Here is a 13676-nt window from a genome sequence, read left to right as displayed (position 1 = left end):
GCAACACTTTCACCTCAAGTTTTGTATAGCTTCGTCGGGGAAAAAAATCCATATTCTCAACTTGAACTTTCTAACGGGACTTTGAACTTTTGTTGGATAAAATGCGAAGCCTTCCATTCCTCACAAGCGCAAAGTTGACAATAAAAAGTTAGAAGAACTCGCCACCAAAGAAACAAGGCAATGACGCGCATACTACATGATCATGTAGTGGAACCTATTTGGCACCAAAGGCAAAGAACGCCGTGCGCACATCGGGTGGAAAAATGGAACGAATGCACCACCAAGGTTTTGAATGTTGTTGTATAATGTGTATCATGTCATGCTGCTATCATATGGACATATTAGTGCATATACAAAGTTATTCGTAAATCTTATTATCAACTGTTGAGTATTTACTTGATTAAATTGTCTTTACTTATGATGTTAGATTGTGGTTACCTAAGCTCTATTACACGGTTCCTCATGGTTGCAGCTGACATCCAAACATGCCCCCCCCCCCCTCTTTCGTAGCTAATGGAAGCTCTTTAATAATTTCTTTTGTCATGAATGTGAGAGAGGAAGAAGAAGAAAAAGAGGAGAGAGAAGAAAAGAAAAATGAGGAACAGAAAGGAGAAGATGGAGAAAAGTGGATAAGTCCTGATTCCTATCCAACGGTGCATAAATGACCAACAACACCTAGTTCTTTAGCTCCCTTCAAAACCGGGCAAAAAAAATAAAAGAGACGCTCACCCTGACCGTCCAGTCCTATCCAACGGTCGCGATCTTCCGTTCACCATTCTAGCGTCAAATCTCCGGTCCTGCAAAACCCTAGCCCCAACTTCCCCCGACTATAAAGTCGTCCGCTTCCAGCTTCCGCCCCTTTCCCTCCTATCCATCCCCTCCCCGCCGCCGCCGCCACCACCGCCCGCGCAGCCCCATCCCCCACGGCGACCATGGCCGGTGCGCAGGAGACGCTGGCCCTGGTGGGCACGATGCGAGGCCACAACGGCGAGGTGACGGCGATCGCGACCCCGATCGACAACTCCCCGTTCATCGTCTCCTCCTCTCGCGACAAGTCGTTGCTGGTGTGGGACCTGACCAACCCCGTCCACGCCACCCAGGACTCCGCCACCGAGTACGGCGTTCCCTTCCGCCGCCTCACCGGCCACTCCCACTTCGTCCAGGACGTCGTCCTGAGCTCCGACGGCCAGTTCGCGCTCTCCGGCTCCTGGGACGGCGAGCTCCGCCTCTGGGACCTCTCCACGGGCCTCACCACCCGTCGCTTCGTTGGCCACGACAAGGACGTCATCTCCGTCGCCTTCTCCGTCGATAATCGCCAGATCGTCTCCGCGTCCCGCGACAAGACCATCAAGCTCTGGAACACCCTCGGTGAGTGCAAGTACACTATCGGCGGCGAGCACGGCGGCGGCGAGGGCCACAACGGGTGGGTCTCCTGCGTCAGGTTCTCCCCCAACACCTTGCTGCCCACCATTGTCTCGGGCTCCTGGGACCGCACCGTCAAGGTCTGGAACCTTACCAACTGCAAGCTGCGCTCCACGCTGACCGGCCACGGCGGCTATGTCAATGCCGTCGCCGTGAGCCCCGACGGGTCGCTGTGCGCCTCCGGCGGGAAGGATGGTGTTACGCTGCTGTGGGATTTGGTTGAGGGGAAGAGGCTGTACTCGCTGGACGCTGGCTCCATCATCCACTCACTCTGCTTCTCGCCCAACCGCTACTGGCTCTGCGCTGCGACCCAGGACTCTGTCAAGATTTGGGACCTCGAGTCGAAGCAAGTCGTGCAGGATCTCAAGCCCGACATCCAGATCTCCAAGAACCAGGTATATCTTCACCCATCAAATCTTTTGCGCTGTCTGGTTAGGATGTGCGTTGCTTGTACCGTGGATTTGTAGTGTGTCTGTATTTTTTGATTCAACGGGAATAGTTGGGCCAATAATTGATGTTTCTTGGGAGTGTATGTGAAATTGTAGACTGCAGTAGTTTTACGCCCTACCTATATGTAGCATGGTTAGTCTTAACAATTCAGATCGTTACCTTAATGTTAAGTTAGTTAATTCAACTAATTCCACAGATGATGTCCAATACTCAAATGCAGAATTGTTGTTAATGTGCTGAATTAGTAATGCTTGTAAGATCATATTTTTGGATAAAATGATGTGCGCCGGGCAAAATAATTTATCAAGATCGAACAATTTATCAGGATCTAACACATGACTGCTCTCAATTTCCATGTGTTCTATTTGACGCATAGTCTTGTTATCCAACCCTTTTTTGTTAGTTATAACTTCATTCAGTCTATCGCTTCTACTCAGCATTATTACTCATTGTTCAAAAACCGGTGATCGGTAGCTGCTCGGTCTGTCAGGGAATAGGGATTAACTGAATTAATCGGGGATTAACCGGATTAATCGGTTGACCATTAATCGGTTGGTTAGCAAGGAATATACCTTATTTTTTATGTAATCTAGCAATATAATATACTAGAATAGACATGTATAAGAAGGAAAAATACTAAAATAGATCTTTCTGGGTTGGTCTCTTTCTTTATGGGCCGGTGGCCCACCTCTCTCCTCTTATCTCTCTCTGCCTCTCCCTCAGCCCCTTTCTCGATCACTCACACGCACACGGGACGACAGCGCGCAGTGCCCTTCCAGATCCGGTGACTTGAGGAGGGGCGGCAGCTTGAGGAGGAGACGACGGAGCTGAGCGGTGCCCGAGCGGCGGGAGCTCGAGCTGCGGTGGCACGGGGGGGGGGGGGGGGGGGCGAGCGGCCGATTGCTTGGGCTTGAGGAGGGGCTACCGCGCGAGAGCCTGGCGCTACTGAGGCTGCGACGCGTTTTGAGGGAGGAGATTAATCGGTGGTCAACCCGATTAATAGGTCTGACAGACCGATTAATCGGCCAGCTGTTTTCACTGTAATCGACTCGTCCCCCGCCGATCATTGATTAATTGGGCCGATTAAAATCGCTGATTGGCTGATTTTTTCAACACTGTTATTACTATGCTCTTTGTGCTCATCTCATCTCCAGTGAATTGTCTATTGATATTTTGTTGTCAGAATGAATAGAAACATTATCTTGTGCTACAGATAATAATTATATCATCTAGATACTGTTTCATTCTCTTGGGAGGTGTAGTGTTTGGGAAACTTGTTTATTTGACCTCTATTCATATAATTTTGCTCTATATTGGACTTTGTGATGGTAACAGTGGTCATTGTATAGAACCCACAAGGTCCCTAACTTTTTACAATCATATTTGTTTTTAATTGCACACTGTAACTAGTCTATGTATTTTCCACCTTTGAATGTTATTGTATAACGTGTATCCTGCCCTGCTGCTATCATGTAGACATCTTAGTGCATATTAGTTATTTGTGGATCCTATTCTCATCAGTTGAGTATTTACTTGATGTAAATTGTCTTTCCTTATGGTCTTGACTACGAAATTGGTATGAACCCTTGTTATTGAGAATCTGTATTCTGCTTTGCATGCAGTTCAGTTATCCTATAAGCTAACTCTATTTAACATGACATGTTTTTACTAATTTTTTTGTAACAATGTTTTACACATTGATCTTCTCTTCTCTCCAATGGATATTTGACTGGCTTCTGGTACACTTGTTTAGATCCTGTACTGTACAAGCTTGAGCTGGAGTGCGGATGGAAGCACACTCTACACTGGCTACACGGATGGATCCATCAGGGTCTGGAAGATCTCTGGGTTCGGCTACGCAGGCTAGATGGTGAGATGGTGAATCTCTTGGAAGGTCTAGGAGCCTTGTTCGGCAAAACATTGTAATGTTCGTCGAGTTTTTGACTGTACTCCCGAGTTATATTTACTGTTTGGTACTTTGTACTTGATTTGCTATTTATGCTTGGCTTCGTTAATGAGCTCAAATTTTGACTTCTGCTTTAATAGTTTAATGTTCATTTGTTGAGCGAGAGCTCAAATTTTTCATGATATAATATATTTAATATAGTGGAACATATGCAAAATAATAAATTTCCTACAGGATCAACAAGCAACTCTCTCTCGATTGTATGTGGTGAAACGTATGTAGCTTTGACAATTTCTTATCCAACAACAACTGAAAAGAATGAAAATGGAATTATAGTCTGAACAGAGAAAAATTAAATTAAGAGCACAGATCGTATGTGGTGCACATATTGATAGATTTATCCTGTTGATAGCACTGATTATGGACAAATGCATCGAGCAACTATAAATAAAGACTAATGATACATTACAGGTCTTATTGGACAAGAGAAATGATGAGGCTTGGCATAGCTAATCCAACGCCATACAACTATCTTAGCTAAAAGAAATAAAAGGCTTCAGCTTATAGACCATCAAAGCGGCTGGCGGAGCTTGGACCTAATTTTAGTAGAGCCAACATAGTGGGTTGGGCTAAAGGGAGAGCCAAATAATGCTTACGAGAGTGGGGTGGGCCGGAGGGCAGGGGGCCATGGCCCAATGTGGCCTCGATAGTGGGTTGGTCTCGATGAAGCTCTGCCACTTATCAGAGCTAACTAAACCCAAAGTGAAATTCATTTCAATATTTATCATGTTCTAATGGTTAGTCTGTTAATCTTTTACGCACACGTACCCATTATTCCGCCAAATCCACCACCACTCCTCTTCGCTGCTTGTCAGCCTCCTAGGTGTACTGTAGAACAGACCAAACATCCAGCCGATAGCACATTGTATAGCTTGGTTAGCAAATTCAATAGCTCAATTTAATCAACAAATTGGACAAGTTGGTCAACACCACTATAGGCCATGGATAAATCCTTTTAAAAAAATACAAAGATTTTAGGCCACTAAAAATGATAGGTGGATGGTTCAACAATGTCATGTAAATTATATGAATCTTACCTATCCAAGAAGTTCAACGAGAACCTAACCAACAACAAAATTTGCCCAGTAGACGTAATTATGATATCTATAGTTGATTTATGATAGATTCAATTCTCCTTTCACCACAATAGGGCAAGATAGTGATCATATAAGACTTATGTACTGCCAGAGCAATGCATATTGAACCGATGCAAAAAATAATATTATATCAACCCACCTGAGTCTGCATTAGCATTTTGACTTGGAGATCCAGGTTGAAGTTCCATGTGATGAGTATCATAGTGAAGTTTATTGGTTTGTCGATGCCGATCACCACAAAGCAGCGACGGGTGAGATAATCATCCAATAGTAGGGCATCACTTCTTGAACCGCTGATCAGAACCACTGATCTTAGACGACAACCATTTCGGAATTGATCAGAATGGATTGGCATCCATCCATCTGTTGGACGAGGAATTTGGTAATTCCATGTAACACACGGATCCGTCTTGGATAACTATCGTTTTTTATAGCGATACGCGTTTTGTTTACAAGCAAACAAGCAAAGATTTCAACCAACAACCTTGGGGATCGCCCTCTGGACAATTTATGAGTAAATCAACAAAGAACTACCACCCAAATCGTTGAGATTCAAAGTAGCAGTGAAGAACTAATCTAAAACTACCCTAAAGTGCAAAAAAGTAAAATAGAATGAAAAGTAGATGCAATAGTTGCGTTGGACTGAGTTATTGTTTGCAATCGGCCACCACCTTCAACTATTTATAAGGGGGACGTGATCTTGGTTTTAGGGAATCAAAATAGGACTCTATTCCAACCCTAAACACACCTTGTTCGACCAAAAAAATGAAAGAAATCCAAGCATATCTTTGAATCTAAACCAACTAGGATTTGGTCTAAACACCGGATGTTCTGACGAGAACAAATTTTTGAACACCGGACCTTCCGACAAGTTTCATTTGGCTAGAGCTCTAAACTGCGTCTTAACGTACACCGAATGTTCTGATGGCTGAAATGAATTCACCAGAGGCTTCACCGGATGGTTTTCCATAGAGTTATTTTTTTGACAAAAAAATCTATTTGCACACATCGCATAATCCGACGTCCATCAAATACCTCATCGGACTATTTTTTTTTTCCAGAGAGCATGTTTTCCTACATGAAATCTCCTTTGTTCACACCAGATAGTCCGGCGTCTACCGAATATACCGTCAGACTAATTTGTCAAAAGAGCATGTTTTCGGCACAAACTCGAGCTACGTTGACTGGATAGTCCGACGTTCACTTCATGCCTCACTGGACTATTTTTTAGAAAGCAAAACTTTTTGCACAAACTACTTTTGAACCTGCTGGATATTCCGGTGTATTCACCGGATCATGCACCAGACTGATTTTTCTAGAGAGCAATCCTCTATGCAAGAAATTATCCTTATGCACATCGGATAGTCCGATGGCAGAATTGTGTTCATTGGACGCTTGCGTCGGACTAATTTTTCTAGAGAACATGTTTTCATCACAGAGTCCACTTCTACTCACATGATAGTCTGGTGATCACACAACCTTAATTACCGGACTATCCAGTGTGTACAAAAAGCCTGACCATGCCATTTTTTTGCTATCAACACATGCCCCATGTTTTTTTTGGTGAAACATGCGCACAAAAAACACTTTTATGCGATATAATCATGATTTAACTTATTATCTACTTTAGATTATGTCTTAGGACGATATAAATAACATATTGGCCATGTATTTACGTTCTAAGGGCAATGATAACTACATCGGCCATGTACAATTATATTTCTTAGGATGATAATAAATTACATCGCCCATGTATACTTATCTCCTCAAGCATTTTGCCAAACGCTCGGATAATATTTTCTCAAGTGCTTCCCATTGAGAGCTCTAGGCAACTTGTATCCTTGTAAATATTGCAGCATATACGAATTTTCATGTACGATTCCTGCAATCTTAAAAGAACTTCCTAACTAGGAGACCACTTCCCGAATTTATTATCTTTGGATCCAATAGGTAAAATTGTCTTCCAAACTAAATCTCCTACTTGAAACGATTTTGCCTTCACTTTCTTACTGTAGGCTTTAGCTACTCTCAATTTATCATTCTCAATTTCTCCCAAAGCTCTAAGCCTTTCATCATTGAGATCATCTATTTTATCTACCATATCATTATAATAATCTACGATCGACAAGTCATTTTATCATGCCACTCTCAACACGCTAAGATTTACTCAACAGGCAAAACGTCATTTTATCCGTACACTAACTCATAAGGAGTAACTTTGGTAGCACTATGCTTAGATATACGATGAGCCCATAATGCTTTACTCGAAACCTCATGCCATCTTTTCGGATGTTTGTCTATCTTCTTTTTTATGATCTTAATCAAAGTTTTATTTCTTGACTCAGCCTGAGCATAATATGGTGAGGAATTGAGAAACTTAATTCTAAATGATTCAGCAAATTCACACACTTGATGAGAAATAAAAGAAGAACTTTGATCGGTAGTTAAAGTTTGCGGGATACCGAATCTATAAGTAATATGCTATAAAATAAACTTGATTATCTCCTTATATGTTATGTTCTTCAATGGAACGACATCGGTCCACTTTGTAAAATAATCCGTAGCAACAAAAATAAAGCAATGACCTTTGGAGATGAAGGATAAATTTAGCCGATGAAATCTAAAATCCATCCACGAAACAACTATGGTTTGATAATATGATGCAACATAGAAGCAGGAGCTAATTAATTGTATATCATTAAATTTTTGACATGCTTCACATCCTTTATAATATCTAGAACAATCATCAAACATCATCGGCCAATAAAAATCAACTATCCTTAACAAACATATCATTTTGTGAGCCAACTGATGCATACCACAAATACCTTCATGTATTTCACTCATAGCAATTTTACTTTGCTCTGAACCCAAACACTTTAAAAGCAACGCATCTATGGTTCGGTGATAAAATTCACCATCCAACATCACATATTTTAAAGTTTATCGTCTAATCTTTTTATCTACAAATGAACTAGTATTTTCTAAATTCTCAGCCATCGGCTTTCTCTAATCACTAAGTGTAGGTAAATCTGATTTTTGGGGCAAAATCGAACTCCCTTCTTGTTGTTAGGCCAAATGAAAACTAGTACAAGCCAACAATAGTCTTTCTAACACGAAAAACATCCCTCTACAAGCCAATGAGATGCTTTTGTGCTAAGTTATTTGCCCTCATATTCTCTTCTCTAGATATGTGAGTGATGATGAAATCATCCAAATTTGCTATGACATCTAAATATCTATCTAAATAACTATTTAGTGACCCATCAAAGCATTGAAAAACCTAAGAAATTTGCTGCACCACTAATAATGAATCACCAAATGCTTCTATATGTTTAACACCCATGGATTCTAAAATTTACAAATCTAGCAAAAGAGCTTCATACTTGGTTTGATTATTGGTACAAAAGTATTCTAAACGAACCGATGTTTCAAAAACAATACCTCTAAATGAGATTAAAATAATACAAATACCTTGACCTTCTCTACAAGCCGAGCCATCAAAATATAGTTTCTATAGACACACACTAATAACACTAACCGATGCATCATTATCAATGCAATGATCAATGATAAAATCATTAACAATTTAGACTTTCATAGATCTTAACGGTTCAGAAGCCAATTTGTATTCAATTAAAGCATACACCCACTTTCCGATTCTACCACTTAAAATCGAATTTTGCAACATATATTTAATAACATCTATTTGGCATGCAACCACACAAGTACTTAAAAAAATAATATCTCAACTTGGTGCATACATAATAGCACAATTTTTCAATAAACACGTACCTCGTTTCCGCATCCAAGAGACACCGACTTAAATAAGTGATCACATATTCTTTCCATTCACTTTCTTATGTAAGAACAACACCTATCACCATCTCTTATGCAGCAACATATAGCCGAAGGCTTTGGGCGCCCTCAACACGGGGGATGATGACAAATATTTTTTTATCTCGTTAAAGGCTTTTTGCTATTCTACCCCCAAGTAAAATCGACTTCTTTTTTCAACCAAAGTATAGGAGTGAACGCACTATCCTTGCCAGATAAGTTAGATATGAACCGCTTCAAGTAATTGACTTTTTCTAGCAACTTTTGCCAATCCCTTTTTGATTTTGGCGCCCGCAATTATTCTATAGCTGTTATCTTATTGTGATCTATCTCTATGGCTCTCTCATGTATTATGAAACCCAAAAACTTGCCCGCCAATACACCAAAAGTACACTTGAGTGGGTTCATCTTTAAATCATACCGACACATCCTTTCAAAAGCTAAATGCAAATCAGCTAAATGAATATCCATAGCATCTGATTTGACAATAATATCATTAATGCACATCTCTAAGATAACACCAAGTAAATCATGAAAGATCAAATTCATAAATCTTTGATAAGTAGAAGTGGCATTGTTTAAATCAAACGTCATGACAACTCATTCAAATAAATCAACAAAACCCAGGCAACAAAAAGCCGTTTTAGACATATCTTCTTTGGCCATGAAAATTTGATTATAACCTGCATTACCATCCAAAAACTAATGATTTTATGAGCCGAAGCATCATAAATCAATATATCGGCGACAGGCATAGGATATTCATCTTTAGGAGTAGGTTTATTTAGTCTCTAAAATCAATGCATACTTTCAATTTACCGGTGTTTTTCTTCTCAATCGGGACAATATTGGATATTCATTCAGCATACCTACAAGGACGAATAAACCCCGCAACGAGCAACTGATTTATTTCTTCTTTGATCCGCCCATACATGTTAGGATTAAACTTTCTAGCCAGTTATTTGTGAGGTCTAAAACCTGATTTTATGGGAAATTGATGCTCTACAAGCTCACAACTAGATCTTGGCGTCTCATTATATTCCTAAGTGAAACAATCAATATATTCCTTAAGCAATGCAACCATTTTACTTTTTTGGACATCATGCATGTTTTTGCTCACAAATGTCAGCCTAGGAACAATATCATCTCCTATATCTACCTCTTCTAACGGGTCAGCTGACGAAAAACCTTGTCCTAGCTTTTCTACTTCATTAAAATTATCAATAGTTTCACAAATATCGTTCTTTTTGTACCGATATTGTTACACACACTATTATAACTAATCTAAATTATTTTATTTATCTATTTATAAAATTACATTGCTTAGCCAAGATGAAGAAATTGGCTGTGTAGATATGGGTACAAAACCATCTCTAGTAACATTAAAAAAAATCATAACTCGGGAGATCTTGACCGAATAAACATTGAACATTCTCGTGTTGCCAATCTAGCGAAGCATCGGCTAAAGCAACAAAATCTGATGTATCCGCATAGACAACCTATACTTCATCATCTAACCATTGAATCAAGAATAGATGCAAACTAGAAAGCACACAATGATTTGCATGAATCCAATCATGTCCTAATAACACGTTGTAATTACCTTGCACATCGATGACAAAGAAAGCCATAGGCACCGTCTTGCTCCTAATGGCGAGCTTCATAGAAATCATACCCTTAGCCTCTGTAGGATCACCGGTGAAACCATTAAGCACCAAATTCGTCTTCACGAGCTCATTGTCCTCCTTCCTTAGTTTCTTGAAAACCGAATATGGTAAGTTCACGGTAGCCCCACCATCCACTAGCATCCTCCAAATTGGCCTTCCATCAATATTTTCCTTAACATATAATGGTCTCAAATGTTGGCTTGATTATTTAGGCTTCTCAAATATGGCTTCATTCGGACCAAGATTTAATTTAGCAACCTCTTCATCAATGGCTCGAAACTCCGAAGACAAAACGAAAACCATATTAACGTCCATGTTATCATCTGGCGGAGTGTAATCTCTAATCACTGGAGAGTCATCTAGCATATTATCCTCATCATCACTAGGTGTTACAATAGGCACTACAACTTGCTTCACTCTCCATTCCGACCGAATAGGCAACATCGACTTGATTTCATTAAACACTTGATTCCTCACCTTTTCAGCTTGCGCTTCTCCCATCTCTTGCTTGCGTAATCATTGTAGCCTTCTCTTTTAGGAGTGTGAGAGACCTCTAGAACACTGTTGAGGCTATGGTTTAGTTCTAGGCAGCAATGACATCTTTATTTCAATCTTCCGATCACCCGAACTATCGATCGGCTTAGCACTAGAAGTGGCTTCTTCAATCCTTGGCGCCACGGGCTGTGGTGTTTCTGTAGGAGATACCAATTTGGTCCCAAGATCAGTACCAACCACCTCTACAACTTCCTCTTTATTGCCACCTACCAAACAGTCACTAGCTGATTGTTTTTGCACTTTGTTTTCATCAACAACCGACTATTTTTCGTCTCTGTCCAGATCTGATTTCTCATTAGAAACACTTGTATTTTTCACATGATATGCCTTTTTAACTTCCTTCCTATCCCTCCCATCAATTGACTGATTGTTTGAACCAAATCGGTCTTGTCTAAATGAGATAACCGGTCGAATGTCGAAGGTCATGGTGATGTCCACCCCGTATGAAATGGTGTGAACTGCATAGGAGGTGGCGCCCAAGGTCCACACAAACCCCATGGAAAATACAAAGAAAGCACCATAGGAGGAGGCCCTTACATCATAGGCATTGGTGGCCTGAAAGTAGGAAACAGAGCTGCTGCAATATTATTCTTTCATTGTCTCTTCCTCCCTTCAAACTCACGTTATGGAGGTGATCTTGAACGTTTAAGAGTATTTTGCCGGTTGTCTATTTTTTTTTGCCGATTTTGCCACTATCATATTTAGCCAGTAGTGCACTAAATGTAGGTTTTAGCTTTTCAAATTTCTTAATGGCTTTACTCTTGCTTTCATTGACCTTCCAACGATCAACCTTTGGACTTTTAGGCTTGACCATCTTTGGCCTCACATTATCCTCACTAATGATTAGATTCTTGCCTTTAGTCGATTTGGCCTGAGATGGCCGAATCAAAACTTTCTTCCCCTCGAAGTTCATCATGTTGATAGTGAATAGATAGATCACTATCAAGCTTCATCTCAGAATTTTCAGCAAATTTTAATCGTCCTTTATTAATGGCTGATTGAACTTATCGATAGAAGATATTTCAATCATTAGTAGCGTGAGAATACGAAATATGTCATTTACAATATGCACGCTTCTTAATCTCCTCAAGTGGTGGAATGACATGATTATGAGATAAACTAATTTACTTTTCTTGTAGCAAAAGATCAAATACTCTATCACACTTAGTGACATCAAATGTAAACTTCATCTCTTCTAGTCAATTCTTTTGTAGAGTCGACTTTAAAGCGGATCATACAAATGGCTTAGACTTAGACTTCCATATCCATTCGGCTACGAACATATCTACACTATCATCATCCGATGAATCGTCCTTATAATCAACTATATTAACACACAGACGATCCACTTTGTGTTTTTCACTAATTTTTTGAACTTTTCTATGCTCTTTGGCATCGCTTTCTTGAGCTAGAGCCCGCTGCAATACTTGGTTCACATCTGAAAATTCTTGCCCTTCTAACACCTCTTTGATGTGTGCATGCAAACCGGTAAAAATTAATTCAGTTAGATCCCTATTGGAGAGAGTAACATTAAAACATCGGTTCTTAGTATCTCTAAACCTCATAATGTATTCAGAAATGAGCTCATTATACTTTTGTGTAACCGATGTCAAGTGAACTAACCTCAACTCTGTGTCTCCGATATAGAAATATTCATGAAATTTTACTCAAATTGTACCCATGTATGAATAGAGTTAGGCGCAAGCGAAGTAAACCAAATAAATACATTGCCGAAAAGTGATAAAGAAAATAGGCATAATCTTAAAGCATGACTACCACCAGCTTCATCACATTGCACAAGAAATTATCCTATGTGTTCCATTGTGGCTCTACCATCCTCCTTATTGAATTTAACAAAATTAGAAACTTTAGACCCACGGGGATATGTAGTTATGTCATAATAATTAGGGTATGATTTTTGATAAATACGTGATTTACCTTTGTGCTACCCCAAAATGTTCCCTCAAAATATTAGTCATTTGCTCTTTGATGCTTTCAGGCCCTAAAAGTGTTTCCGGCGTAGACCGATTAGGTGGTATATTAGCATATTGTTGCGGCCTACAAGCTTGTGGTGGTAAGTCATGGGAGTGTGATGCTACGGGCTATACATACGGACTATTTTGTGAAGGCACATTAAAGTAAGTATCTGGCAATGGATTATAAGGGATGCTGGTACCTTGTGGAGGTATGGGAGGCGTACTATATGCCACAATATTATATGAGACTAACAGCATACTTGCTGAAATTTTATTAGCTCGGTTATTAGCTACGTGTGGAACCGAACTAATTGTTCCAGATGTAGTGCTTGCTACCGAAAAAAAGAATGAGGAAACCTCTGGCTTGCTAATGTTTAGTGTATTAAACAAAGGTGTCTCCACATTAGTTGAACCCACATTAGTTCAGTTATAGGTTTGTTGTATCGGCATACCTTGTTGTATAGGCAAATGTCGGTGTATTCAGAACCAGGGGTCCCTAAGTCCCGAGGCCAGGCCGGCCATCCACCACATGTCACCACCCTGCAAGGTAAGAAGAGGCTAAGCCCCGGGAGAAGGTGCTCGGGGCTGCCGCCTCTGGTTCCCGAGCACCCTAGTTCCCCGATGATCCGCAGAGCCCAAATACCAAGAAGGAAGTGCTCGGGAGAGAGTGCTCGGGGCTGCACGTGGCAGCCCCCGAGGACTCGGT

General features: G+C 40.5%; 1 protein-coding gene across 1 annotated transcript; it reads left to right on the top strand.

The window, feature by feature from the left end:
* The first annotated feature begins 853 nt into the window (after nucleotides 1–853).
* Nucleotides 854–3915, top strand: LOC133929362 (small ribosomal subunit protein RACK1z-like). The gene is made up of 2 exons (XM_062376087.1): nucleotides 854–1817; nucleotides 3626–3915. The coding sequence occupies exons 1-2, from the start codon at nucleotides 933–935 to the stop codon at nucleotides 3737–3739; spliced, it is 999 nt and encodes a 332-aa protein (XP_062232071.1). The 5' UTR covers nucleotides 854–932; the 3' UTR covers nucleotides 3740–3915.
* The last annotated feature ends 9761 nt before the right edge of the window (nucleotides 3916–13676 follow it).

The sequence above is a fragment of the Phragmites australis genome, chromosome 9, assembly GCF_958298935.1.
Source record: "Phragmites australis chromosome 9, lpPhrAust1.1, whole genome shotgun sequence".
NCBI lineage: Eukaryota > Viridiplantae > Streptophyta > Magnoliopsida > Poales > Poaceae > Phragmites > Phragmites australis.
This window is presented reverse-complemented; position numbering and strand designations above follow the sequence as displayed.